The sequence below is a fragment of the Microtus pennsylvanicus genome, chromosome 7, assembly GCF_037038515.1.
Source record: "Microtus pennsylvanicus isolate mMicPen1 chromosome 7, mMicPen1.hap1, whole genome shotgun sequence".
In the NCBI taxonomy this organism is placed as follows: Eukaryota; Metazoa; Chordata; class Mammalia; order Rodentia; family Cricetidae; genus Microtus; species Microtus pennsylvanicus.
In genome coordinates this window covers 35,828,023-35,855,662 of record NC_134585.1, presented here as the reverse complement: position 1 = coordinate 35,855,662, position 27,640 = coordinate 35,828,023, and the positions used below count along the sequence as shown (strand labels likewise).

Genomic DNA, 27,640 nt, shown 5'->3' with positions numbered 1-27,640 from the left:
AGTGCAGATCCTGCTATATTTCAGAGTGCAGATCCTGCTATATTTCAGAATGCAGATCCTGCCGTGTTGCAGGTGAGTTTAGAGTCGATGCTCACAGCCTCGCGTTAGTGGCCAAGGGTTAGCAGACCTCTGCTGATACTGTCATCTTAGGCAAGGTCATTGAGGTGGAGCTATCCCAGCAATATAAAGTAATTTTGAATACACAGCTTTTCAAAGAATAAGCTATCTCATTTTGTACATTTATATTTGAAATATCAAAAGCAGTTTATTGTTAACAAACCACTAATATGAATATTGACTACAGAGTAGCCTTAATTCTTTGACTTAATAAGCTTTGTTTTAACTCTCAGACTTGAATTACAATAGCTGCAGTAACACAAGATAGGCCTCATGAAAGTTCTTTGTTATTCCCACACATCTGTTGAGAACATCTGTGGTGTGACTCTTCTCATTACCACAGGGTGTTTGTCCTTGGCACAGAGTAACTTAGTATTGTTTAAATTTTTTAAAGACCTTTTTATGGGGTCTTATCATTATGAGAAGCCTCCCTATGTGGATATGAACTATTCGAGGGCACAAAAACCTGGCCCCTTTCTACTTCATATGGTGCCACAGTGTTTTGCACATGGTGACATTTGGTGACCAATGACTGATAGCAACCTACAAGATTTTGGTTTTGGTTTTATATAGTTTTTGGATTTAATGTACAAATACACATGTTTCTAAATGAATTCTGGGAGTGTGGTGGGGTTGTTTGTTATGTTTTTGTTTTGACCATTGGGTAAATTTGTGCCGGTCTCTGGCTTCTGCAGGTCTTTAAGAGTTGTAGGAGTCTGAGTGTTCACACAGGTTGCTTGCTGATGGGTAATGTAGGAGAGAAAACATATCCTTAGGAATTAGCAAATAGTTCTCCAAGTTCACAAACCTCTACAGAATTTTACAGAAATGTGTTGTGTATTTTAATGTAGCATAAATTAAGCTAACCTGACTACCGTGCATCTATTAAATGTGAAAGTGTTTTATTTATGCAGTTTTTAGAAAAGTCTTCTAAGATGAATCTAATAACATTTTAAGAGGTTCACAAATGAGATAATTACACGATTGGAGTGTCTATAATAGTAATGTCAACTAATAACATCCACTCTTCTTTGTTAGGAAAAAAATTCCCTGTTAAAATCAGCGGTATGAAGAGGCCACAAATTAGCCCTCCTTAGCTTGCACGGGTTTCAGAATAGAGCCATGGAATGGAAGGGAAAAAGTCTTTTCCTTCCTTTATGCAAATTTCATCAAACTGTTTTCTAGAAACTAAAAACCAGTGTATGGTGTTTGGGAAGCTCAGTGTCTCAAGGATATGCTTTCATGTTTGGTCATCATGTATTGTTCAGAGTCCTGTGTGGCACATGCAAGATCATGGCTCTCATCTGCTCTTGCGCAACCCGGCACACAGCTGCCTGGCAGCTGGAGTGTTGAGTCCATAAGGAAGCTCTACTGAGTGCTCATGACACAGGAAATGGTCTTTGCTCTACTGACACGATGAAAGCAGGCTTTGAGGGTGGACCTTAACTTAGATTCCTTCTCTTTATAGGCACTTTATAACCAGTATTTACAGTTTAAAGAAAAAGAAATTCCACCAAAGGAGACAGAGAAATCAAAAATTAAACGACTATATAAGTTATTAGAGGTAAGTAAGCCAAGAATATGTCCTTTCAAGCATAATTTCTGAATTGTTTTAAGGCCTTTGCTGCACATTAATTATGTTGTTTCCTTCAGATTTGGATAGAGTTTGGACGCATCAAACTCCTTCAAGGTTATCACCCAAATGACATTGAAAAGGAGTGGGGCAAGCTCATCATTGCCATGCTTGAGCGGGAGAAGGCGCTCCGACCAGAGGTGGAGAGGTAGGGAAGCTGGCCCGGTGCGGTGTCTGCTGCAGACACGATCCATTCTGCTTCTCCTAGAACTCGACTTTCACTTGGTTTTGTTGGTTGCTTGGTTTGTTCTTTCCATGCTGTGTTCATGTCTACCTGGGTACTTGTGTGTACTTGCAGGTGGAGGTCAGAGTTCAACCCTGACCTTTCCTCAGGAACTGTCCGCAGTGTTTTATGAGACCCGAGACTGGAACTGAGGCTCACACAGATTGTATTTTCCAGTTACTCGTTTGTGTGACCTTGGCTAAGTCTCTTAGTGTCTTTGTTCCTCCATTTCCTTATCTAGTTATGGTAGCAAGAACTCTTAGAGAATTAATTAGTAAGTACATACAGGACCTGGTAGGTTGGATTCCTGTATGGAGTCTTGTCTAAAAGCACCCAGAAGTCTTTCTTAAAATAATCTTAAGTCACCAAGGCCCAAGTGTGGAAGTTCATAAGTTAGAGATTAGCTATTTTGTTTATTATTAAAGTTTTTCATATGGTCTCCTTCTCTGAGGCCGTGGACATACTTTCATTTAAAAGCCGATGGAGGCTGAGCGTATAGCTCAGTTAGTGGAGTACTTGCCTCCCTCGCATTCACAAAGCCCTGTCATCCATCCCTAGCACCACATAAAGCTAGGTGCAGTGGCACATGCCTGTAATGCTAGCATTTGGGAAGTGGAGGCAGAGGAATTGGAACCTCCAGATCATTCTCCCTTTGCTATGTTGTAAGTAGGAGGCCAGCCTGTGCTACCTGAGACCCTGTCTCAAGGAGCAACAACAGAAACAGCGAAGGTCTCTGGGTTCCCTTCTGCCGTGTGTGCAGTCCATGAAAATAGCACTGCCTGCTTATTGTTCTGCTGTTCTGACTGTGTCCCACTGCTCAAGAAGGAACCACCCACCCACTGGGCTGCATGCTCGGCCATGTCCTGTGACTTTATTTCCTTGTGGTCATTATCCTCCAGCCTGCTGTAGCGTGTGAGACTTGTGCTCTGTGCCCCTCCTTCCAGCCGGGGGCACGTGTGGTCAGCCATTGCTCTGGATGCAGCCTCTTGGGAGCTCACCTGGGCTGTGTTCCACCCTCCTCTAGTCACAGTTTTGTGTAGTTTGTTCTTCTGGCAGGGAATCCATTTCACGTCCCTATTTTTCTTAGTCCTAATCCTTCTCAGACTTCAGCCTCCCTGTTCCTTCTAGCCGTGTTCCAGGCTGGATGACATGCCCTTTTTTATGACTAATAATTTATGAGTATTTTTCAAGAATGCCTACCTTGGTTATAATTTCATATTTATTCATGTTTCTTTCAAGCCACCGGTTTCTAAGATAGTAGCTCTAATAATATGGAGACAAGCTGTCATTTTGTGTCCCTTAACGGTGCTTTTGCACAGTGCCAGGCACATGACAGAGACACCCAGTATAGTTGTGTTATGCTCTCCCGTACTGACTTCAGTGCTGACGTGGAATAATATGTTTAAGATACAAAGACAAGTTCCTCTTGTCAGCCCTTTCTTACTAGTTTCAGTCTTGTTAAAGCGTAGAGTTAGCATGTCTATGTAAACAGAACATAAGAATCAAAATGAGCTTTAAATGCATAGGCTGCAGATCTTACCAGTGATTAAAATGAAGTGTTAAAGGAACCTTTTGAATTAAAGATGCAGAGAAAAGATAGAGAATTTTAGTCACTACATCAGTAGTTGAATTTTAATGTGTGCTATAATCCACTTTGTGCTGCTGCAACAGAATGCTGCAGGCTGAATCACATAAAAGAAGTTTGTTGTTGAGGGTTGTGGTATGATACAAGTCTGCTATAGCCCTGCACTTGGGAAGCTGAAACAGGAGCATGAAAAGCCTGGGCTGTATAAAAGATTTTCTTGTGCTTAAGAAAAGAAAAAGAGAAGAGGAAGCTGGTAACTGAGAAATGCTCGCGCTGGCACCTGATGAGGGCCTTCCTTGGTAGGTGGCAGAAAGACCACGAGGAGGAGAGTGGAACAGCGTGGTGGCTAGGGGACCAGACAGGCACAGGAGACAGCAGACGCTCACTGAAGCAGCAGAGTCTTCTACCCACTGGTGCAGGAACCAAGTCACTCCCTTGATAGTGGCTTTAATTTATTCACGAGGGCTGAGCCTTTATGATCTCATGGCTCTTAAGCACTTCACACTAGGATCATGCTTCCAAAACAGATACACTCAACCCCAACAGCATGCTACTGGAAGAAAGCTCGAGATCCAGGAGCCGGTCTGTTCTTGGAAGCTATGTGATTTTAGAGGTGTTCTTAAATCTCTAGGCCTGTTTCCTCACTGTAACAGGGTGTAACAATACCTACCACATTTGGTGGTTATGAATATGAGATGAAGCTATGTGTGTAAAATGTTTAATTTCCTGACACATAGAAAGTGTAAAGTACAGCTATTTCTGTTGTAAATTGTTCTATTTTACCTGGTCATTGCTTTTGAAAAATTAAAATGTTTTAACTCGGAACAGAGAGACCATTGTGGCTTTGTAGGATTGGAGGTAGGGAAGTGTCTGGGAACTTGATTGGTAAAAAGTCTTCATTTTTCTTGACACAAGTTTTTGGTCCTGGCTGCATATTACAAATTATAGTAGCTGTGCGGCTTGGAGTGTGTAGAAGACAAACAGGAAAGAATTGATGTTCTTGGGCTCTCTGCTAGTCTGTGTGAAGGAGAAGCAAGTCCAGACACATTTGCCGTTAGTGAGTCAGTATTCTACTTGGATTCTTTGTCTTTTCAAATATGAGCTGTAGTAGTTAGAAGTAACATTACTGAGAGAGTTCATCATACCAAGAAAAGTAATTGAATGTTATTCTAGTTAATTTAACATGATGGACAAATGACCTGATGGTCAAATGGAAATCATTTTTGTCATTAAATTTGCTTGCTTGTGTGTCCTTGATTGTCCCAGCATTTTGCCTTGTGTTATCCAGCACATAGCATCTCTTCCCTGAAGTCCAGCTGTGATGCAATCTTTGTGTCCTCTTAGCTTGTGGTTGGTGTGGACAGAATTACCCTCGCTGGTGGTCATTCCTGAGTTCCTGGGTACCGGAGTTGTTTTTTAGGTGGTTGCAACTGGTTGACTCTTAGTGAAAATATTTGGCATATCTTTTCCAGTGACGCCCAGTCATCCTGCTCTGTCTGTACTTGCAGGGCTTTAATGCAGATTACAAAAGGCAAACCTCAGCAAGCAAATGAATGGCTTCAGGCATGATTCTTCTGAATAGCTATCAGCATAATATTTGCAGTCTATTGCATATTCATGCTGAGGCATATTTAAGGATCCATTAAAGCTGTGTCACTCCACCAAGGCCACTTTCCACCAGGTATAACTTGAGCTTTCCTTCTCCAGTCCTACTTTGATGGTCCTAGGATATCATTTCAGGACTGAAAATGCACAGCAGTAGCTACAGTTATCGTAGCAGTGACTCTGTGTTTACTAACACTACGAGCACTCGGACTAGTCTAGATTCGAATGACAATCTTCTGTCTGTCCACTGTGGCCCCACATTGATCAACTCCTGCATTAGCTTCGGCAATGAGTCCTTTGACGGACACAGGTATGGATGGAGTCAGCGGTGCGAGGCTGTCTTTGCTTCCTGGGCAGGGTCGGTTTTCACGACTGCTGAGCTCTTTGGCTTCAAAAAAAAAAAAAAGAAATTTCTTTTTTCCTTTTGTCTCTTTTAGGTTGGATATGCTGCAACAGATTGCTGCCCGCGTTCAGAGGGATAGTGTCATCTGTGAAGACAAACTGATCCTAGCCCGAAATGCTCTCCAGTCTGTAAGTTGGTTTCTGGAGCCAGGACTTGCTGTAGTGGGGTGGTGTGTGCCGGGGTAAAGTGGAACCTTTCGTATTATATGATGGATTCCTGGTACTTACTCCCTGCAGAAGCTTGGAAAGATTATGATCAATATTTTCTCTCTTGGGAGGCAGTGAGTGAAAGAAAAACATATATTTGAACCAAAAGAAATAAAGACCAAATAGGCTTCTCTTCTAATATTTTGGACTTTAAAGCTAGTTTTAACCTTTGTTTTATGAAATTAATGCTGAGTTCTTTTAAATACAGGATTCCAAAAGATTAGAATCAGGGGTGCAGTTTCAGAATGAAGCAGAAATTGCCGGGTACATACTGGAATGTGAGAACCTTTTACGCCAGCATGTGATTGATGTGCAGATTCTGATCGATGGGAAATATTACCAGGCCGATCAGCTGGTGCAGAGGTAGGAGTGGGCTTTATACCTTTCCAATACCTGCTTCAGGGGAGCACGATGGGACTGTAGAATATGAAATTAAGTTTTATGTGAGTTGTAATAGTTTGATAAAATAAGTAGGATCAATATTTGCAGTAAATGTAAATTTGCTGTTATGGTAAATACCAGAGTCATTAAAATGAGTATTTTAAATGTCTATATTTATTTCCAAGTATGTAAAATATTTATGTAGGTCTTTGGATGTGACCCACAGACAGAGTGAATATTTAACTAAGCATATTTAAGGCCCTGGGTTTGATCCTCAGGCCACCAAATAGTAACTGTTTGCAACATTAGAAAAGGGAAAAGTTCCCATCTTTCAGTTAGTTTTGTGTTTACTATTATGAAAATGGTTGTGACCAAATATTTGAAAAATACATGTCTATGAAATGGCAAAGCTGTGGAAACTGGCGAGGTGACTCAGCTGTTAAAAGCACTGGCTGCTCTTCCAGAGGGCCTGGGTTCAATTCCCAGCACCGACATGGTGGCTCTCAAGTGTCTGTAACTCCCATTCCAGGTTACCTGACACCCTCACACAGGCATACGCACGGGCGAAACGCCAGTGCACGTTAAAAGAGGGGGAAAGCTGTGTGCGGTGACACGCACATGGGCTCTGAGCTCAGACGCAAGTAGGCAGTCTTGTAAAAGCCAGATAGCAAGACCCCATCTTGAGAAGAAAAAAGTAAACAGCAAATGCACGTTTCTGACAAGTTAATGGGAGCAGAGAGACCAGAACTTGGCCAGCTGTAGTCTCTCTTTCTCTATGTACATAAGAAAGTGACCTTTGTAAATCGTGTTTGAGCCACTAATTTCACTTTTAGGAAGCAGGAATTATTCTCTATGTGGGTAATAAGCAGATATAATTAGAAAACTTTATGTTCAAGCCAGAAATATTTTATAAGAAATTTTATTCTCCTTAATATCAAATAATAAAACCACCACCATATGGTAATAATTATGTTTCTTATAAGTGATGGTTATAAAGACTAATAATGTGGAGAGTTTTTTAAGTATGATATTCAGTGAAAACAAAACATGAGGCAACATTTTACCTCATGGTTTCAGTGATGTTTTTAAAACAAAATGGGTACTTGAGTAGTGTAGGTTTGCAGAACAACAGTTGAAAGCAGCACTGTTGAAGGCCTTCTTGCTTCCCACCCCTACTGTTAGTGACTCGCTGTAGTGGTGCGTGACTGATAGCCCTGCAAGGCCAGTATTGGTGCGTGAGCTAAGGCCAGCAGTGTGCATTAGCCTTTCGATCACACTGTTTCCCTCTCCATGTTCCTGCAGGGTGGCAAAGCTGCGCGATGAAATTATGGCCTTAAGGAATGAATGCTCCTCCGTGTACAGCAAAGGACGCATGCTGACCACAGAGCAGACAAAGCTCATGATATCAGGAATCAGCCAAAGTCTAAACTCAGGATTTGCACAGACCTTACACCCCAGTCTGAACTCAGGGCTAACCCAGAGTCTCACACCTTCCTTGACCTCTTCTAGTGTGACTTCCGGCTTGTCGTCGGGGATGACTTCCCGTCTGACTCCATCGATTACTCCAGCTTATACACCTGGCTTCCCTTCAGTAATGGCTCCAAATTTCAGTTTAGGAGTAGAGCCAAGCTCATCACAGACTCTGAAGCTAATGCAGATCCGAAAGCCCCTTCTAAAGTCAGCTTTGCTGGATCAGAACTTGCCAGAAGAGGAAGTCAATATGAAATTTGTTCAGGATCTCTTGAACTGGGTTGATGAGATGCAGGTAATGTTTATGTTTACCCCGGTTCCCCAGTCTTACTCGGGACACAACTTCTCCATTTTTTTAAACTGGTATTTTGCTATTTAAGGTGCAGCTGGACCGCACTGAATGGGGCTCAGATTTGCCAAGTGTTGAAAGCCATTTAGAAAACCATAAAAATGTTCACCGAGCCATTGAAGAATTTGAAGCAAGCCTTAAAGAAGCTAAAATTAGCGAGGTATGTGAATTCTTAAAAATATTTTGTAGCTGTTCATTATTTTTTTACATAAAGACCTTATAACTCAGTGATTGACATACTAAGTATTAGTCAGAACTTGAGATCCTTAACCTCCGTGTCTTTCCCCCATTGTTTTAGATTCAGATGACAGCGCCTCTTAAACTGACTTACACAGATAAATTACACAGATTAGAGAGTCAATATGCAAAACTCTTGGTAAGTCTTTTTCCTTTGTTTGCTTGAAACTCTCGATTTCCATCCCACCTGTTTACTGACAATCTGTTTCTTACATTGCTTTTTCTTAAAAAGAATACATCCAGAAATCAGGAGCGGCACCTCGATACGCTCCATAATTTTGTAACACGGGCAACTAATGAACTTATCTGGTTGAATGAGAAGGAGGAGGAAGAAGTCGCTTACGACTGGAGTGAGAGGAACACCAACGTTGATCGGAAGAAAGGGTACCATGCGGTGAGTGAGCTGCGCACTCCGGTGCCAGAGCTGGACCTGGAGCTGGCCACATCTTCTGATGCACTCCTTAATGCTTCCTCACCAGGAGCTAATGAGAGAACTTGAGCAGAAGGAGGAAAACATAAAAGCCGTCCAGGAGATTGCAGAGCAGCTGCTTCTAGAAAACCACCCAGCCCGGTTGACTATAGAGGTAAGAAAGTGAGAGGTCTGGGCTGAGTACGGATGGATCTATCAACTTAAACCTCTTTCACTAAACTACTGAGTGTTTACTCCAGTCTGGCTCAGAGAAAACTTTCTCAGTGAACCGTAGTGCTTCTTCTCTTCGTCCTCTCTTGGAAGAAAGGTAGCAGCTTTCTTTAGGCCATGTGAAGCCGCTTTTGAGTAAATTCATCTGATGGGGATGGAAGGGTGTTGCGTGGTGGAGCTTATACATACTGTGTGTGACAAACAAAAATGTAGCTTAGCTTGAGGGAGCAAATAATAGTATAGGTTACTAGATTCCCAGGCAGGAAAGCCTGTCTGAACTCAGCTCGGAGGCCCTGGGGTCATTCCCATAGGAAGAACAGGCTGAACATACAGTGGACACGGAGCTCCCTCTCCTGGGAGGCAGGGATTTGTACCTTCAATAAAAATGAGTTTCATAATTCATGAGGAACTAGTGTTTCTAAAGTATTTCCTTCCTGAAAGATATACTCTGTATTAAATAATAAGCATTCAAATAGATGAGTGTTTAAATTCTTCTTATTATAATATTATTAAACCTGGTAATTGCATTGATATGAAAGTATATGTTCCTTTTCTATCCTCCCTACGTTTTCCTCAGCAAAACACAGAAGAAAACTACAGATCTGTGTATGTGTGTTAACACACCCATGGTGTCGCTCAGTAATACAAACAATCTATAAACAGGGAACACTGGAATGCCATGGAGAAAAACACACTCAGTATTCTAAAACTCTGATGTCAGGCAGCACGAGGGAGTACAGAGTGAAGACAAGGGTGCATTTTATAATTGAGGGAATAACTTGCATTTATTTTAAATTAAATTTTTCATATAGCCATAATTTTTCCTTATTCTAAGAAAAAATCAAGGAATTAGAAATTTGGGGAAATTCATCTGGACTAATTTAAAATTATATACAAATTTTAAGACTGATTGCATAAGGAAGAACTCTCAAATAAGAAAATTTACTACCCCAGTTTTCATGGTTCAGCCCATTAGAACTTTTTTCCATCTCTTTGAATAGTAGAATATTTTGTCATTTGAAGCCATCAGCGCTGAGCTGGGCATGATGGCTCATGCCTGTAATTCCAGCCTATAATGAGAAGCTGAGGCAGGGGAATTGCCACAAACTTGAGGATAGCCAGGGCTGTATACTGGCATCCTGTCTCAAAAAGAAAAAAAGTTAATTAAAGAAGGAAACTGCATCAGTATAGCCCTCCCCACCCTACTTTCCCGCCCAGCGTTCAGTGTGTGTCTTCTCTCTAAGGCGTACCGAGCAGCCATGCAGACGCAGTGGAGCTGGGTCCTGCAGCTCTGCCAGTGTGTGGAGCAGCACATCAAGGAGAACACTGCCTATTTCGAGGTATGTGAGTGGAGTTGCAGCTGCATAGACGGCCCTGAGCCTGCATAGACGGCCCTGAGCCTGCATAGACGACAGCGCTGCCTGTGGGGCTGAGGTGTGGAACACACGGGGAGAGGGGAGGAAGCAATACTTTCTTTACAGGACGTCAGTGCTGGTGTCAGGTCTGAGGGGAAAGTTTAGCTGTACGAAGAGATCCTGTGGCTGGAAGATGGCTTAACTGGCACATTGTTTGCCGTGAGTTCCACCCCCAGAACCCACACTTCAAAAGAAAAAAGTGAGCTGCCCAGTGCTGTGGGCAGGTAGAGACAGGAAGATCCCTGGGGCTCACTGGCCAGCCAGTCTTGCCAAATGAGAGCGTTCCAGGTTCAGTGAGAGACCCTGTCTCAAAAAACAGGGTGGGGAGAAGTGAGGAAAGCATCCAGTTGATGACCTCTGATGTATACACACACACACAGACACACACACACACACACATGCACACACGCACAATGAATCTTTTATAAGGCCTTTAAATGTTGTAAATAATTCTACAAATTTTTTCATACTAAGGGAAATTATTATAGAGTCAACCAAATAAAGATTTCAGTTTATTCTTTAGAAATTTTCATACATTCTTTGAAACTTCACCCCTACATAAAAGATTGGTTGAGCCCTAAAGTAAAACAGACTTCCAATCAAAACAATATAGATCCAAAGCACAGTACACATGTACAGTTTGGATAATTAATATTCATCTGTAGCCATCTAAGTGCAAAGGTTTTTTTAGTTTCAAAAAGGATGATGCTGTTAAGTTTTTTTGTGCTTTGGTTCTGTTCTCCCCTATCAGGGGCACACAGAGGGCCCGAGTACCTGGATTTAACAGCTCTGCCTTCCTGGCGTTCAGTGTAGCTCAGCTGTCGAGTTTTCTCTTTCCTTAGTTTTTCAATGAAGCCAAAGAAGCTACTGATTACCTAAGGAATCTGAAGGATGCCATCCAGCGCAAGTACAGCTGTGACAGATCGAGCGCCATTCACAAACTGGAGGACCTCGTTCAGGAGTCCATGGTACTGACATGGAAACTGTCGATCAGTGGTTCATCAGACGTCTGCATGTATAGATTTGTATTTCATCGGCACCGTTAGCTCAACCAGGCCTTTAGTGTGTTTAGTTTTTGTAGTGTACTTTATGTGATGTTGTTTAAACTGCTCTAGCAGTAGTCTGTGTGGTCAGTCATTCCACAAGGAGATCCTTGGGAAACACCTTTTGTGTCTGCCCAGTTTTCAGTTCTGGAGATACAACCATTGACAACAGAGGCAGGACCTGTTCTCCCTTGTAGTCCTAGATATCATAGGGTAGCTGCACAGTAGTATGCTAAATAAAAAAACGCATAGAGAGGGTTACATAGCAATAATGCCACACAGGGGTGGGGGGACGGGAGGAAACAAAGTGAGGAAGGAGGGAGTCAAGATAGGGTGATGAGATGCAGAAAGTGTAGCATCTTTATAGTATCAGGGCATCTTTGTAGTATCAGGACATACTTTGGTGATGAAGTTTCATTTGTATAAATCCCTGTGGAATGGAGAGTTTGAATTACTAATCAATCTGAAAACCCCGCTGTGTTTCTAGGAAGAAAAAGAAGAGCTTCTGCAGTACCGAAGCTCGGTGGCCGGCCTGATGGGGAGAGCCAAGACAATAGTGCAGCTGAAGCCACGGAATCCGGACAATCCACTCAAAACTTCCATTCCCATCACTGCTATCTGCGACTACAGACAGATTGAGGTACCTGTCATTCTTAAAGCAGACCAGATCCTGTGATGAATCTGTGCATTTTACAAAGGAGGTCATAATGCTTCCTAGTCATAAGGCTTTTCTCTGCCTCATAGAAATAGTAATTCTTAGCAAGATTGTGTATAGATGAGTCGGTGGTGACCTCGGTTTTTCCTCTTTCATTTAAAACCAGATAACCATTTATAAAGACGATGAATGTGTTCTGGCAAACAATTCTCATCGAGCTAAGTGGAAGGTCATTAGTCCCACCGGGAACGAGGCTATGGTCCCATCTGTGTGTTTTACTGTTCCTCCACCAAACAAAGAAGCAGTTGACTTTGCAAACAGGTTAGTATTGGTTTGGGGCTTGCTGAAGGTTAAAGAAGCAATCAGCGCTTTGTCAGGGACCCACAGGACTGGAAGTTCTGTAGAGCGAGTACTTAGGGGGCATTTTAGAAACGAAGATTGTAGCATGTTTTCAGAAGGGGCAAAAAGGCTTAAAAGTCTATATTTTCCTGCATATGTTACAGAATTGAGCAACAGTATCAGAGTGTCCTCGCTCTTTGGCATGAATCTCACATAAACATGAAGAGTGTAGTCTCCTGGCATTATCTGGTCAATGAAATCGACAGAATTCGAGCTAGTAACGTGGCTTCGGTGAGTATAAATGTGCACTTAATCCAGTGTTTCCAAAAATGAGGGGTGCCTTGTCATTTGCAGGGCCAGGCTTACATTTGTTCTGGAAAAGCGTGGAGCCCCGTGGAGGCTGACATTCCGCAGTCAATGAGTTCTTGGGAGGGTCTGTTGGGGGTGAGGCACGCTCTCCAGGTGAGGGAAATCCAGAGTGCATGCTCTGCTCAGTGCTTACTGAGGGTGAGAAATTAGAAATAACCAGGCAGTGGTGGTGCATGACTTAAATCCCAGCACTCGGAAGGCAGAGGCAAGTGGAGCTCTGTGAGTTCACGGCCAGCCTGGTCTACAGAGCAAGTTCCAGGATAACTAGGAAGATACCCTGTCTTGAAAAAAACAAGAAAGGAGGTGGAAGAATAAGAAATAATAATTAAAACTAGATTCTTGGACAGACAGAGTGGGTTTATTTTAATTTTATTTATTGGATTTTGTCAATGTTTTTATTTGTCTTCCTTTAATAAACACTATTGTAAAGAATTTGCAAATAAAAAACAATCATACCCCCAAACAATCATACAGACCCAAAGTCTATACATCTGGATGACTAGAGTAGCCATTCTGAAGCTGTGGCGCTTCACATTTGACTTTACCATCAAACATATTCTGTATTCACTTATCCATCACAAAACCTGACAGTTCATGAGAGAGCTGAGACAAAAACCAAGTAGCTTTATCCATCTTTCCTGACTTCATCCTTTGCCTGTATTCAGTCTTCCTCACCCAGGTACTTACCCTTTCTACTCGACTGTCTACATGGCCTACTGTACACATGCACGTTTGTTTTCTTATCTATGTGTGTATTAGAGGTGATGCTTCACACATGAGGGAGACCCTGTGCTTTTTATCTCCCTGATATTGTGTGGCTTCCCTTAATATTATATGGTTTTCCATTTTCTACAATGTTTTATTCCATTCTATATGTGTACCAAATTTCATTATCCGTTCATCTATTGGAGGAAAACTAGGTTGGTTCCGTTTCCCTGCTATAGGGTATAAGCCTAAAATAAATAGAATATTAACTTCAGATGTTTCCTCTAACTGTGACTAACTGAAGTATATACCGTGGTATCAACTGTGATCTGAACCATTCAGATACAGCTCTTGGCTTTACGTCTTAATCAGAGGACCTTTGTTCTTTCAGATAAAGACAATGTTGCCTGGTGAACACCAGCAGGTTCTGAGTAATCTCCAGTCTCGTTTGGAAGATTTCCTGGAGGACAGCCAGGAATCCCAAATATTTTCAGGCTCAGATGTCACTCAACTAGAAAAGGAGGTGAATGTATGTAGGAAGTATTATCAAGAGCTTCTCAAGTCTGCAGAAAGAGGTAAAGTGTGGGGTCTGTTTACTTGCCCTGCATGGGTTTGCTCCAGGCCTTTATTTCTGCTCTCGTCAGAAATCCTCAGGTTATTGCATCACGTGGCTGGGATATGTAAGCAAGATTAGTGAACACTATAGAAATGCATGTGTGCAGGGCATAACGTAAGAACAGGCATATGTGCAGCCCTGAGTCCAGACCCAGCTCCACCAATAACAAACAAAACTTTTGAGGTAGGAAGATTCTAGAAGAGATCATTAATTCAAGATGCCAGCCAAGCGGTGGGACAGACGACACGTCTTTACCTCATCTGCATTTTAACGTTTGTCCTGCTTTGCAGGGCAACACTCAGCATGAAGGTCCTTAAGGCACATAAAAGATTTGATTTTCCTCTGTTCAGCTTTACACAGGAGTTAAAGCAGAATGCTTTATCTAGTTAACATTTATTTGATATAGATCTTAGTCTTAACTCTTCATACTATTTAAAAACAAATGATTTTTATTAATGGTATTCTGTTTCAAAATCTTAAAACATTAACACTTTCTTTACCTGCTGCTTTTTACACTTGAATTTTTCTTCAATTTCTTGGTTAATTGATAGCTTATAATTCATATTTTTGTGAATATAAAAACAGAATAATACATTGTTTCCTTTGGATATCTCCGTGATAATTTGGTACTTTAAAAACTAGTATTTTTTTAAGTTTTAAAATTCACATTTTAAGATTTCTGTTTTAAAGTTATACCTTTAAGATTTCTGCTAATAGAACTGGTTTGCCTCAGTAAGAATAAAGCTGTTTTATTGAAACTTGCACAAGAGCTACCTAGGGATGAGAAGCCTGAGGCTGAACATGTTTGCTTTCTCAGAGGAACAAGAGGAGTCGGTGTATAATCTTTACATCTCAGAAGTGCGAAACATTCGACTTCGGCTAGAGAGCTGTGAAGACCGGTTAATTCGGCAGATACGGACGCCCCTGGAAAGAGACGATTTACATGAAAGCATGTTCAGAATCACAGAGCAGGAGGTAAGTGTTAGAAAACCCAGGTCATTTCCTCTTAGTGACCTGATGTTCTGCGTGCTCATCTGTGTCTTCAGTTCCTGGGGTCCAGTTGTACATATCTTGCTGGATATAAATTAAGATCCTATAATTCTGCTCTGCCTCTGAGTTAGGTAAACATAGAAGCATGTTGCCTTTCACCTATCCTGATGGACTTCATTCAAAGAGAGTCCTTGTACACCTGCTGTATACAAAATTAGAGGTTTAAGTCAAGGGACCTAATAATAAAGACATTACTGGTTATGAAGCTCCAGGCCATGCTTCTGTCTATTTGGCAATGAAAAAAGTTATACAGACACGTGTTGGTCATAACACTGAAATGAATTGTTAAGCAGCTGTCAGAAAAGTTACCCACATGGGATGATAACTTATAGCCTCTGTTTTCTTCCTTGACTAGAAACTAAAGAAGGAGCTGGAACGGCTTAAAGATGATTTGGCAACGATCACAAACAAGTGTGAAGAGTTTTTCAGTCAAGCGGCAGACTCCCCGTCCGTCCCCACTCTGCGATCAGAGCTCAGCGTGGTGGTCCAGAGCATGAATCAGATCTACTCCATGTCTTCCACCTACATAGAGAAGTAGGTTGACACATCTGCCTGCTGTCCTGACGCTGATTGCTTTTTATGAACAGTGGGTTTTAGCTAAGAAACTAGACGGATGGTGTTTCTCCACGTCCAGGGGAATTGCCCTGGAGATGACTGTCCTCCGTGTTTCTGTTCTGTAGATCACCTTACGTCATCTTTAGGGTTTTCCTGTCATGCGTTGTGTGACCTAGAACTGTCTTCTCTTGGTATCTGTAGTTCTCACCTGGGGGATCATAAGGTCGTGTATATTAGGAAGAGCGTCGACTGAATGCCACACTCTGAGGATACCAGTGTTCCTGCGTCATGAGTTACAGTGATGCTTTAGGGCTACAGTATGATTATTTTTTTTTTTTAAAAAAAGCATTAAAGAGCATGGTCTAGTATTTATTTCTCTTTTAAAGGTTGAAAACAGTTAATTTGGTATTAAAAAACACTCAAGAGGCAGAAGCCCTTGTCAAACTCTATGAAACCAAACTGTGTGAAGAGGAAGCAGTAATAGCTGACAAGAACAATATTGAGAACTTAATGAGTACTCTAAAGGTAAGAGTCTCACAGAAATTCTGGACATGTTTTCAGGGCCATAGTTCTGAGTATTTCTCTAGCACAGAGCTCGAGTTTCAGACACCCAACCTGAAGTATCTGGCATAGAATATGCTTCTGCATGTGCCATCTCCATTTATCTCTAATTCTACAGCTTCCTGTAAAGAAGTACATTTCAATCATTTTAGTGTAAACTACTGTTCTGTTGCTCTAAGGAGACAGCATGGCCAAAGCAGTTTATAAAAGAAAGCATCCATTCGGGGCTTGCTTACAGCTTTAGAGAGTAGAGTTCATAGTCACCATGGTGAGGAACATGGGTGAAGATGGACAAGCAGGCAGACCTGGCACTGGAGCAGTAGCTGAGAGCTTATATCTAAGCATCTAATCCACAAGACCAAGGCTGAGAGAGAGAGAAACGTCCTGTGGCTTTTGAATCCTCAAAGCCCACCCCAGTGACACACCTCCTCCAGCAAGGCCATACCCCCTGAGCCTTCCCCAACAGTTCTATGGGGGTGGGGATCACGCATCAAAATACATGAGCCTATAGGGCCTATTCTTATTCAGACCACCACAGGGGTGTTCTTGTTTGAGATTTGAACCTTCTGGTGGTAACTTTTTTTGTTTTTCTTTTTTTGTTTTTTTCGAGTCAGGGTTTCTCTGTGGTTTTGGAGCCTGTCCTGGAACTAGCTCTTGTAGACCAGACTGGTCTCGAACTCACAGAGATCCGCCTGCCTCTGCCTCCCAAGTGCTGGGATTAAAGGCGTGCGCCACCACTGCCCAGCTCTGGCGGTAACTTTTGATTTGAACCTTATGGTGTGTCTGAGGCAAGTCTTGCAGTACTCGTTGAGGCCAGAGGGGGCGTGGGATCCCCTGGAGCTGTACTTACAGACAGTTGTGAACCACCATGTGGGTGTTGGGAGTGGAATCTGGGTCTTCTGGAATAGCAGCCTGTGCTCTTAAACAGTCATCTCTCCAGCCTCAGAAGTTATTTTGAGAAAGAAAAATGGAATTACCACTGTATGCTCTGTTTTTTATGTTTGAAATTTAACATTGTATGTATGTGCGTGCATGCATGCATGTTGCTCACATGCTGTGGTACGTGACTGTGGAAGTCAGGAGAGAGTTTGCAGGAGTCAGTTCTCTCTTTCCACCATGTGGATTCTGGGGACCGAACTCCGCTCATAAGACATGGCAGCAAGCGTCCTGAACCACTCAGCCATCTCATTGACCCCTGCTTCTATATTTCTATATCTAAAGTGCTCAGCAAGGCTGTGGCAAAAACATTAAAGTTATTTCAGTCATTTTATTCTTGTATTAATTTTTAAACAATGGAATTAGAAGCATTTAAACACAATACAAAAGACTTTTCTTCTTGTGGCAACTGCCTTGCTTATGGGAATATTCTTAATTTTGTTGACATAAATTCTGCTAGGCTGGATTATATAGACTTTTAGAATTTTATAATCTTTAATTGAAAACTATGAATTTAGCTTGCTTGTTTTTTGTATGTGTTGATACATCTTTATGAACTGTTACCCTTCCCTCTTTTTCCTTTTCTCCATTAAGTGACATAAATGTCTCTTGCAGTAACGTCATTTTTTTTTTCGGAGATCAGAGCAGCTAGATAATAGTCATTTCATAAGGCTATACCTTACACATTTTCAATATCTTAGTTTTTTCTTTATGTAGCTGTACGTCACATAGTCAAGTATAAATTTTAGCATTAGGTGAATAATGTGTTTACTGTATGACTTGTTGATACATTTCATGATGTTTACTGATGCGTGTATTTTAGCAATGGCGATCAGAAGTGGATGAAAAGAGAGGGGTGTTCCATGCATTGGAGGACGAGTTGCAGAAGGCAAAGGCCATCAGTGATGAGATGTTTAAGGCACACAAAGAACGGGACCTTGACTTTGATTGGCACAAAGAAAAGGCAGACCAGATGGTTGAAAGATGGCAGAATGTCCACGTGCAGATTGACAACAGGTGGGTCCCCTTTCTGTTCAGTGGCCACATGGGTTGGATTCCCTTGTATACAGAGGGCAAAGTCTAAACTTAACAGGCTTTAACTGACATTCCATAGCTAATGTGTTAATTGCAGGATTGTTTCCAAATTACATTTTTTCCTACATATGTGTTTAACAACACATGTAACTTGAAACATTTTCTTTTCTCTTTATTTAAGATTTTATTTTATGTGTATTGGTGTTTTGCCTGCATGTATGTACTTGAAGAAACCAGAATAGGGCATTAGATCCAAGGGAACTGGAGTTACAGACAGTTGTAGACCTACTAGTGGGTGCTGGGAATCGAACCTAAATCATCTGTAAGAGCAGACAGTGCTCTTCATGTTGAACCATCTCTTCAGCTTCAGAAATAAAAAAAAAATCAATTATGTATAATTAAAAATGCTAGTGTATCTTGGTTTCTTAGTTGGGTTCTATTGCTGTGAAGAGACACCGTGACCACTGCAACTCTTATAAAGGGGAACATGTAATTGAGGTAGCTTGCAGTTTCAGAGGTTTAGTCCATTGTCATCATGGCGGGAAACATGGTGGCAGGCAGGCATGGTGCTGGAGAAGGAGCTGGGAGTTCAGCATCTTGATACTCAGCCAAGAGGAAGTAAACTGTGTACCACACTGAGCATTTCTTGGGCAAAGGAGATCTCAAAGCCCACCCCACAATGACACACTTCCTCCAACAGGGCCACACCTATTCCAACAAAGCCATACATCCCAATAGTGCCCCTCCCTATGAGCTTACGGGAACCAATTACATTCAAACTACCACACCTCACATTTGTATATTCTGTCTTTTTAAAAGAAAATAAAATAATGCTCTAAAAGTTATTATGAACAGTTGATGTTCAAATAACCATGAATTAGCAAAATAAATCATAAGTTTATGTCTTGGGCTCTGCATAGCAGTTTCTGCTGGACCTAAGAGAAGAGAAGAGGCTTTTAAGAGAATTAAAACCACGGAAGAAAATGGACTCGATTTAGGCTTCATCTTAAAAGGAACAAATAATGGCCTTTCATGCTCATTTTTATGTTTATATTAATATAAATTAAATGCTTTTATGATATAGTACCTCTCAAGAAATGAAGTTATATTCATACGTATTTTTTCTCTGGAAAATACATGATGAGTTTGTTTAGTGTTCTGATTTTAAAAAAAATCATAGAAATGGATGTTTAATTTGAGTTCCTGGAAGACTCCCTCTGAGACCATGTTGAACCATCCATTGAGTTGCATTCTTTCAAAGGTGAACTGTGATTTGGGGTGAGCCTCAGCTGTTCAGGATGCGTTGACTGATTATAATGCAGTTAATGTTGCTGCCTTTTCAGCTTTAGTCTTAGTGCTATAGTAAGACAGCAGCACCAGTTAGCAGTCCCCGGAACAGAATACTTCTCTTCACCCTGATGTTGGGTGGAGTGCCCCAGGAATCTGTCTTAGGTCGCCCCTGCACATCGGCCCTGCTGTGCATAGTGACTCTTGGGTCTCCACTTGTGTTTTTCTCTTCCCAATCCCTTCACCTCTCCTGCTGGAGCCTGACTATTTGTTGCTGTTCTTGTAGGCTTCGGGACTTAGAAGGAATTGGGAAGTCGCTGAAGTACTACAGAGATTCTTACCACCCTCTAGATGATTGGATCCAGCAAATTGAAACTACCCAGCGAAAGATTCAGGAAAATCAGCCAGAAAACAGCAAAGCTCTAGCCTTACAGCTGAACCAACAGAAGGTACCCAGAGAAATACTTGTCCTGTGTTTTGTCTGCATTTGGTTGGCCATGAGCCTCATCTTTCTCTTCTGTGCTGGAAGAAAAGGCAATTATGTAGACAACTATGGGGAAGAACAGTCTACATGAGAATTCTACACCCCAGACCTACCTGCATTTATTTTATTTCCTGAAAGTCATTTTTGAAAGCACAGATAATTAACAGAGTGTTGGAATAGTTTTCATGTGCCTCATCTTCCTGATTTCATAATCTGGGTCTAATTTTTCTTGACACTTTTCTGGCAACATAGTTTTATGCTTGCTGAATTAATAAGCATGGCCAGAGGTAGTAGACAGAACCCTTATTATAACTGGTGGGAGGGTGAGCATTGTAAGGTTTTTGTTTTCATCTGGAGTGGGTGTCATGAAGAACACCAAGACGGCTCTGCACGATTCTCATTTCCACTTAGACAGCCTCACAAGGGGTAGATCACTTAGGAGTCTTATTCTGGAAGTGTGTTGTTTATCCATAAGTCAAGGCCACGTGGAAGGTGTGAAGCATTGAGCCGTGCGGTGTTGAGTGGCGTGAGTATCTCTCAGTTCCTGAGCATGAGGTGGAATGGGATTGAATTCCCATCGCTGTTTCTCTAAACTGTGTTTACAGATTCTGGTGTCTGAAATAGAGGTGAAACAGAGCAAAATGGACGAGTGTCAGAAATATTCCGAGCAGTACTCAGCCGCAGTGAAGGTAAGAAAAGTCACTTACTTGAGGCAAATTTAGTGTTTACGTGTATTGTGCTGTAGTATATTTTTAAAGCAGTTCAAAGCATTTCATCCCATGTTAAAGAACATTTGAACCCCTTTCAAACCTTTTTATACTTACTTAATAATAATTTTTGTGAAACGAGTTGGGTGACAGCCCCTGACTGCTCATTTTCACTCTCCACGAATGCATGAAAATGTACACACACCCTAGACATACAGCTCTGAAACTTGTTTCTTATTGCTTTCCTTTTTTTTTTCTCTTTAAAATGGAGAGAACATTTAACTTATACTTAAGAGATACTTTCAGGGGCTGGAGAGGTGGCTCAGAGGTTAAGAAAGTTCAATTCCCAGCATCCACGTGGTGGCTCACAACCATCTGTGATGAGATCTGGTGCCCTCTTCTGGCCTGCAGGCATACATACTGAACATTGTATACATGATAAACAAAATCTTAAAGAGATACTGTCATTTTTATAGGATATTATTGGCAGTTTCTTAGCTTCCCGACTCCACAGTTCTGTTATTGATGTGGAATAAGTGGAGGTTGCCTATACCAAGAGGATTCTACAGTAAATATTTTTGTGACTTCTTAAAGACAGTTTGGATCTTTGCTGACCACTGTACATGTCTCTACTTATGTCAACACCTTACAGATATCTCTAAGGTTAAATAGATTTTTTAAATATTTGGTTTTCATAATTTACTTCCTTATTTAAACCTAATTTGGTGAACTGCATTCCAGTTCTCTGGGGTGAGTCACTGTGGACGAGCTTTCAGGTTTCGCTGTAGTGAACTTGATCATACTGACTCTCTGATGCAGGACTATGAACTGCAGACAATGACCTACAGGGCCATGGTCGATTCACAGCAGAAGTCTCCAGTGAAACGCCGGCGGATGCAGAGCTCAGCGGACCTCATTATTCAAGAGGTAACAAGCTGAGAGGAGCTGGAGGCAGGCAGAAAAGAAACATTATAAAAACAGTTTTACTTTTATCATGGTAAAGCATCCCTTTTGTAAAACTGGCCATTTTAATTATTTTTAAATGATTTAATGGAATTATACATCATAATTTTTTACATTCATCACTATCTACTTATAATACTTCTTTCTAACCATCCCTGATAGAAAGTTGTAGTTGTGCTTTCTTGTTAGACTTTCTTGGACTGCCAACTCTCAAATAAAGACACAGAGACTTATTATTAATTATAAAACTTAATTTTAGCTTCGGCTCTTTCCCAGCTAGCTCTTATAACTTAAATTAACCTGTTGCTATGAATGTACAGTTACCTCTCCTCTGTACTGCATGCACAACTTCTTCAGTGTCTCGCTGGCTTCTCTCGAGTGCCTACTTTCTTCCCCAGTTCCTCTCTGCCCAGAAGTCCCGCCTATTCTCTCCTGCCTAGCTACTGGCCATTCAGCTCTTTATTAAGCCAGTCACAGTGGCACATCTTCACACAGTGTGACCACAGAGAGTGCTGTAACACTACATTTTATTACGTTTCCTTAAAACCATCACCTGCAGGGTGATGGTGGTACATGCCTTTAATCTCAGCACTCAGTAGGCAGAGGCAGGTGTATCTCTTTGAGTTTAAGGCCAGCCTGGTCTACAGGGCAAGTTCCAGGATAGCCAGGGCTACACAGAGAAAGCCAAAACAAAACAACAACTGTTTTGGGGGGCAGTAAGGGTTGAGAAAGGGTTTCTCTGTATATCCCTGACAGTCCTAGAACTCAATCTGTAGACCAAACTGGCTTTAAACTCAGAGATGGACTTGCCTCTGTCCCCAAGTGCTGAGATTAAAGGTGTATGCCACCACTGCCCAGCCAAAGATTATTTATTAATGCAGGAAAAAAAGTGCTTATTAAACTTAGAAGTGAGTAGCAAGCACCTTACTCCTGAAATGCCACTCTCTGTTGGATAAGTGTGTGCTTTATTCACAAAGCCCAGTTGGTAGTGAGGGCATCATTCAGAGTTCGCTCAACTCATTAGTAACAGAGATAACATTTGTGTCATTTCTCTCTTGCAGTTCATGGACCTGCGGACTCGATACACTGCCCTGGTCACTCTTATGACACAGTATATTAAATTTGCTGGCGATTCACTGAAAAGGCTGGAAGAGGAGGAGGTAACCTTTACCAGTGAACTTCCAAGGAAGCAGGAACTAGATTTGAGCAGTAACTGTAATGTTTTGGGAAGGCGAATATAAGCTTCATGATAACATGGCTGATAGCTAATATGCAAAGTAGTTAATTAGAAGCTTACATTGGGAAAGAGGGGAAGCTTGGACAATTCTTTGTTTTTTTAGATTCTCCAAAAGAGAAAAGCATTTTTAAATTTTTACTTCAAGTGGTCTAGCGTGCTTTAGTTCTGGTTCAATCCCCAAAACCCCAAAATCAGTTACTTCAGAACCCTAATATGATAGCTGGTCTCATAGATGGTTCTGTTTCAGCAGGAAGATTTTGGCATGTGGGCAGAATTTTGTCCATCTTCCTCATGGCTGGGAAATTCTTTCTTTCAAGCTCAGTTGTTGCCCATACAGAGGCCATAGAGATGAACTGCGTGCACACATGTGTGTTATGCATCTTGGATTGATAGACATCTCTAAAGAATTAAAATTATTATAAATAATTAAATTTAAAAGATAAATTTAGTAGTAGATTCTTATTCAAAAGAATGGACTTTTTAAGACTCGTGGAGTTTTACCCTTTGTGTTTTTGTCCCAGAACTATACTTGATCAAAAGAGTAAGTATGGTTCTGATTTGAAGGACTTCTGCAGCTTTGATCCTGAGTTTAAAATTGTGTTGAGAATTGGGAGGAATAAGAAGTGACTTGTGAACGTATATTACATGAAAGCCATTGATTATGACGTGAAAGGATCATTCCGTGCTCTATTCTTTTGATAACCGTTCCTTTCCTCATCCAGAACAGACAAAAATAGGTAAAAGAATGCTAAAATGTGTAAATAGTAAAATTTGGGGACTGGCCATCGTAATTGGACTGTTGAATTCTACAGGTGTTGCTCCCTGACACAGTACTGCGTATGTGTTGAGAGAACAGTCACCAGCACCTGTGAGATGGTGGTTGCTTCCTTAGCTTCTGAAATTGCGAACATTTTCTAAGCTATTTTAGTCTGTTCTGAGTCAGCAGTTCTCAGCACTAACCCACTCATGGGCGCACTTCAGGCTTTATTACCAGCTTTCTTGGTGAACACAGAGAACCAGCTCCTTTAGTAAATATAATGCACTTATTTTCACTACATTTTGAGAGATGTTATTCCATTTTAAATAGTGTTTAAATCTTGCATGCAGTTGTTAAACATAAATTCATGTAAGTCCTTTCCTATTCTCACAGTATATATTTAATTGTACAGATGTGGACCATTTAGCCCAAGTCCTGCAATAAGATAAAAGTTGACAGAAACAAAGATTTTCAAAGTCCTCAGTACTAATTATTGCTGAAACACTGAAGATTTATGGTGAATTGGAAATGCAAACAATATAGGTTTGAAGACAAAGAGTATAATTTAAAATAAAATTTAATACCCTTCTGTTTAAGGTCATATTAATGGAGTGTCCTTTAAAAGATCTGTAAGTCAAGTTTTAGACCCCAAAGAACAGTCTTGAAGATCCACAGTATAAACTGCCTGAGAGCAGCGTTTTCCATAGTCCACATTTTAGCAAAGATAGGTGTAAATTTCAGAAGGAACGAATAGTGTTGGAGAAATCTAGAATACTGGTTTAGATCAGTATTTGATATGATGGAGAAATTCTGTAGCCGATGCAAAAACCCAACTCTATAAATTGATCTCACTGCATAGAACTGAGAGAGACCTTGGGAGGGTATGATTTTTGTGAGTAAGTTTGATGTCTACAAGATGAACAATCAGCAATTGAACTAAATTAGTTAAAGACATATTGAGCACGTGTGAAAAAAATCTCAGTCAGCCAGACAACATAGACAATTACTATTAAACCTCCAAAATGACTCTAACTAAGATATTGAAGACTCGGCAATGGATTTTATTTTTATTTTAATTTTTGCTGAGGCAAGCAGAATTTCATCAAGTGAAAAAGACTCAAAATACCATGACAGAAGCTAAGCTATGTAAGTAAGATTTGATACGAGACTGGTTCTTAGAAAGAATTATTAAAAATTAAAATGTGCATTTTTGCTTTTGAGACAGTGGTTGTCTGGATAAGCCCAGAATGTCCTGCAGCTCCATATCCTCCTGTCTCAGCCTGAGTGCTGAGATTACAGGTGTGCGTGCTTGTGCCCTGAGAAAACCTCATGTTTTAAACATACAAAATGCTGCCGTGGTCCTAAGCATCGAATTTGATATATAGTTGAAAGAAACACACCACAACACAGCAGTTGTGATGAGATTATCTTATCCACGGGGAGGTAGATGGAGGATGCTGAGCTTTTAAGCCCCAAATTATCAAAGAATCAGGAAAGTGGAGGAAGAAAAAGATTCGTTATAAATTAAATCCTCAAAATTCACATATATCCCAGTGAAAACAAATAAGAACTACAAAATGATTTCTGTATTCCTACTTAGTTTCTTATTGCAGTTACTTTGAGTTGGCACGAAGCCAGCACCGTAGCGATGCCAGTTGAGAGAGCTAGAGTGTGTCTGGAAGCCGGTTCTCGCATGGAGCGCTTCAGCTAGAACTTCCTTTCTCAGTCCCCCCAGCTGCTAACCTGTTTCCTTACTCTTTGGTTGATGGAATGGATCAGAATCCATATATATATATATATAAAACATTTGCATTTCACAAGTATCTTTGTGTTTGTGGGATGTCTAAAGGTACTTGACAGAGTGGATTTCAGATGAGGCACGCCAGCGACAACAGCAAAATCTGTGAGTGCTTGAATATCATCTTTTCTAAAGCCAGGGACTAGAGCTGCCTTTACATTAGCAATTCTCGTCGTTGTGATTGTCACGTTTGCCATCGTAAGCAGTGCCTTGGAAATGTCACGGTTTATGTAATTCCCCTTCCTGTGTTAAAATATTATCTCTGAATCTGGCTCTCTGTTTTGAAATTCTGCTTTTTTTTAGTCATAAACATGGAACTGTGAGTACCATGTTTAATTTCCGCTGGGTTCATTACTGCGTACTACATTGTCTTCTTTTTCCCGCTGCATGGTGGTTTTGTTTCAAGCTGCCGTGATCAACTTGTGAGAGCAGGATGGTATCATGTGAGCAGAGGTTAAGTTTGACATCTGTTAAAGTTCAGGGCAGAGTCCTTTCTTGCTTCAAAACTGCAAGCCAGCTAATTTTCTATATGAAAGTACTTCTGAGGGGCAAAATGGGGTTCTCTGGGAAACATGTCCTGCAGGTCATCTGTCTCCTCCCTGCTGGCTTGGTGAAGTTTCTGCTCTGAAGAAACTGGTGCTGGTGGCCACTGCTTCTTCTGCACTTGAGTTCCCTTGGTCTCCTGAGTCCATGAGCATGCTTGAAAGGCTGTGGAATCCTTTTCGGTAGAACAGCTTTGACGCTTTAACTGTTTCTTGTAGATGAAAAGGTCTAAGGAGAATTCTGAACACGGGGCGTATTCAGATCTGCTGCAGCGCCAAAAGGCAACCATGGTTGAAAATAGCAAGCTCACAGGAAAGATCAGTGAGCTGGAAACAATGGTAGCTGAGCTAAAGAAGCAGAAATCGCAGGTAGAGGAAGAGCTCCCGAAAGTTAAGGAGGCTGCAGAAAACGAACTGAGAAAGCAGCAGAGGAACGTGGAGGACATCTCCCTGCAGAAGCTGAGGGCTGAGAGCCAGGCCAACCAGTACCGCCGAGAGCTGGAGACCATTGTGAGAGAGAAGGAAGCTGCCGAGCGGGAGCTGGAGCGAGTGAGGCAGCTAACATCCGAGGCCGAGGCCAGGAGAGCTGCGGTGGAGGAGAACCTCCGCAACTTCCGGAGTCAGCTGGAGGAAAACACCCTCACAAGAAGAACCCTCGAAGATCATCTCAGGAGGAAGGACTCGAGCCTCAGCGACCTGGAACAGCAGAAACAGGCGTTAGTGGAAGAACTCCGACGAAAGCGAGACCACGAGGAAGAACTCTTGACGCTGGTGAAGCAGATGGAGAAGGACCTGGCCTTCCAGAAACAGGTGGCTGAGAAGCAGCTGAAGGAAAAGCAGAAGATTGAATTGGAAGCAAGAAGAAAAATAACTGAAATTCAGTATTCATGTAGAGAAAATGGGCTGCCTGCTTGTACACAGGCTTCATCATGTAGGGCTGTGGCAGGTCCCCAGAAGCATGACAGACAGAAAGAGGAGGAGCTTAAGCAGCAGGTAGACGAGCTGACTGTCGCCAACAGAAAGGCTGAGAAAGAGATGAGGGAGCTTAAGTATGAACTCAGTGCTATCCAGCTTGAAAAGGCTTCCTCCGAGGAAAAGGCGCGGCTGCTGAAAGACAAACTGGACGAGACCAATAACACTCTCAAGTGTCTCAAAGGGGAGCTGGAAAGGAAGGATCAGGCCCAGGAACGCTACTCCCAGCAGCTCAGAGAACTTGGCAGGCAGCTGAACCAAACCACAGACAAAGCTGAAGAGGTCAGGCAGGAAGCCAATGATCTCAAGAAAATAAAGCACAACTACGAGTTAGAATTAGAATCTCTCCATCACGAGAAAGGAAAACTCCAGAGAGAAGTGGACAGAATCACGAGGGCCCATGCACTAGCTGAGAGGAACATCCAGCAATTAAATTCCCAGGTTCAGCCTTCACAGAATGAGAAGGAGCTCTCAGATGAAAGAAGACAGCTCTGTCAGAGAAAGTCGGATCATCTACAGGAAGAGTTTGAGAAGAGCCATGCACAGTTGCTTCAGAATATTAAAGCTGAGAAAGAAAACAATGATAAAATCCGGAAGCTCAACGAAGAGCTGGAGAAAAGCAACGAGTGTGCAGAAATGCTCAAACAAAGGGTGGATGAGCTCACGAGGCAGAATAATGAAACCAAATTAATGATGCAGAGGATCCAGACTGAGTCCAAGAACATAGTACGGGAGAAACAAGCTATCCAGCACAGATGCGAAGTG

The 27,640-nt window shown here is 41.6% G+C and overlaps 1 protein-coding gene across 20 annotated transcripts in view; it reads left to right on the top strand.

Moving 5' to 3' along the window:
* Dst (dystonin) overlaps nucleotides 1-27,640 on the top strand; it is a 397,254-nt gene that overhangs the window by 242,757 nt on the left and 126,857 nt on the right. For all 20 annotated transcript variants that reach the window (XM_075980528.1, XM_075980523.1, XM_075980520.1 and 17 more), the window contains 23 exons: nucleotides 1,586-1,681; nucleotides 1,771-1,898; nucleotides 5,601-5,694; nucleotides 5,981-6,135; nucleotides 7,456-7,918; nucleotides 8,004-8,132; nucleotides 8,271-8,348; nucleotides 8,442-8,603; nucleotides 8,689-8,793; nucleotides 10,094-10,189; nucleotides 11,107-11,232; nucleotides 11,795-11,947; nucleotides 12,129-12,283; nucleotides 12,466-12,592; nucleotides 13,767-13,950; nucleotides 14,809-14,966; nucleotides 15,397-15,575; nucleotides 15,983-16,121; nucleotides 17,917-18,110; nucleotides 19,702-19,864; nucleotides 20,505-20,588; nucleotides 21,426-21,533; nucleotides 22,631-22,729. In XM_075980528.1, the coding sequence (XP_075836643.1) occupies nucleotides 1,586-1,681; nucleotides 1,771-1,898; nucleotides 5,601-5,694; nucleotides 5,981-6,135; nucleotides 7,456-7,918; nucleotides 8,004-8,132; nucleotides 8,271-8,348; nucleotides 8,442-8,603; nucleotides 8,689-8,793; nucleotides 10,094-10,189; nucleotides 11,107-11,232; nucleotides 11,795-11,947; nucleotides 12,129-12,283; nucleotides 12,466-12,592; nucleotides 13,767-13,950; nucleotides 14,809-14,966; nucleotides 15,397-15,575; nucleotides 15,983-16,121; nucleotides 17,917-18,110; nucleotides 19,702-19,864; nucleotides 20,505-20,588; nucleotides 21,426-21,533; nucleotides 22,631-22,729 (3,375 nt within the window). The remainder of the gene's footprint in view (nucleotides 1-1,585; nucleotides 1,682-1,770; nucleotides 1,899-5,600; nucleotides 5,695-5,980; nucleotides 6,136-7,455; nucleotides 7,919-8,003; nucleotides 8,133-8,270; nucleotides 8,349-8,441; nucleotides 8,604-8,688; nucleotides 8,794-10,093; nucleotides 10,190-11,106; nucleotides 11,233-11,794; nucleotides 11,948-12,128; nucleotides 12,284-12,465; nucleotides 12,593-13,766; nucleotides 13,951-14,808; nucleotides 14,967-15,396; nucleotides 15,576-15,982; nucleotides 16,122-17,916; nucleotides 18,111-19,701; nucleotides 19,865-20,504; nucleotides 20,589-21,425; nucleotides 21,534-22,630; nucleotides 22,730-27,640) is intronic.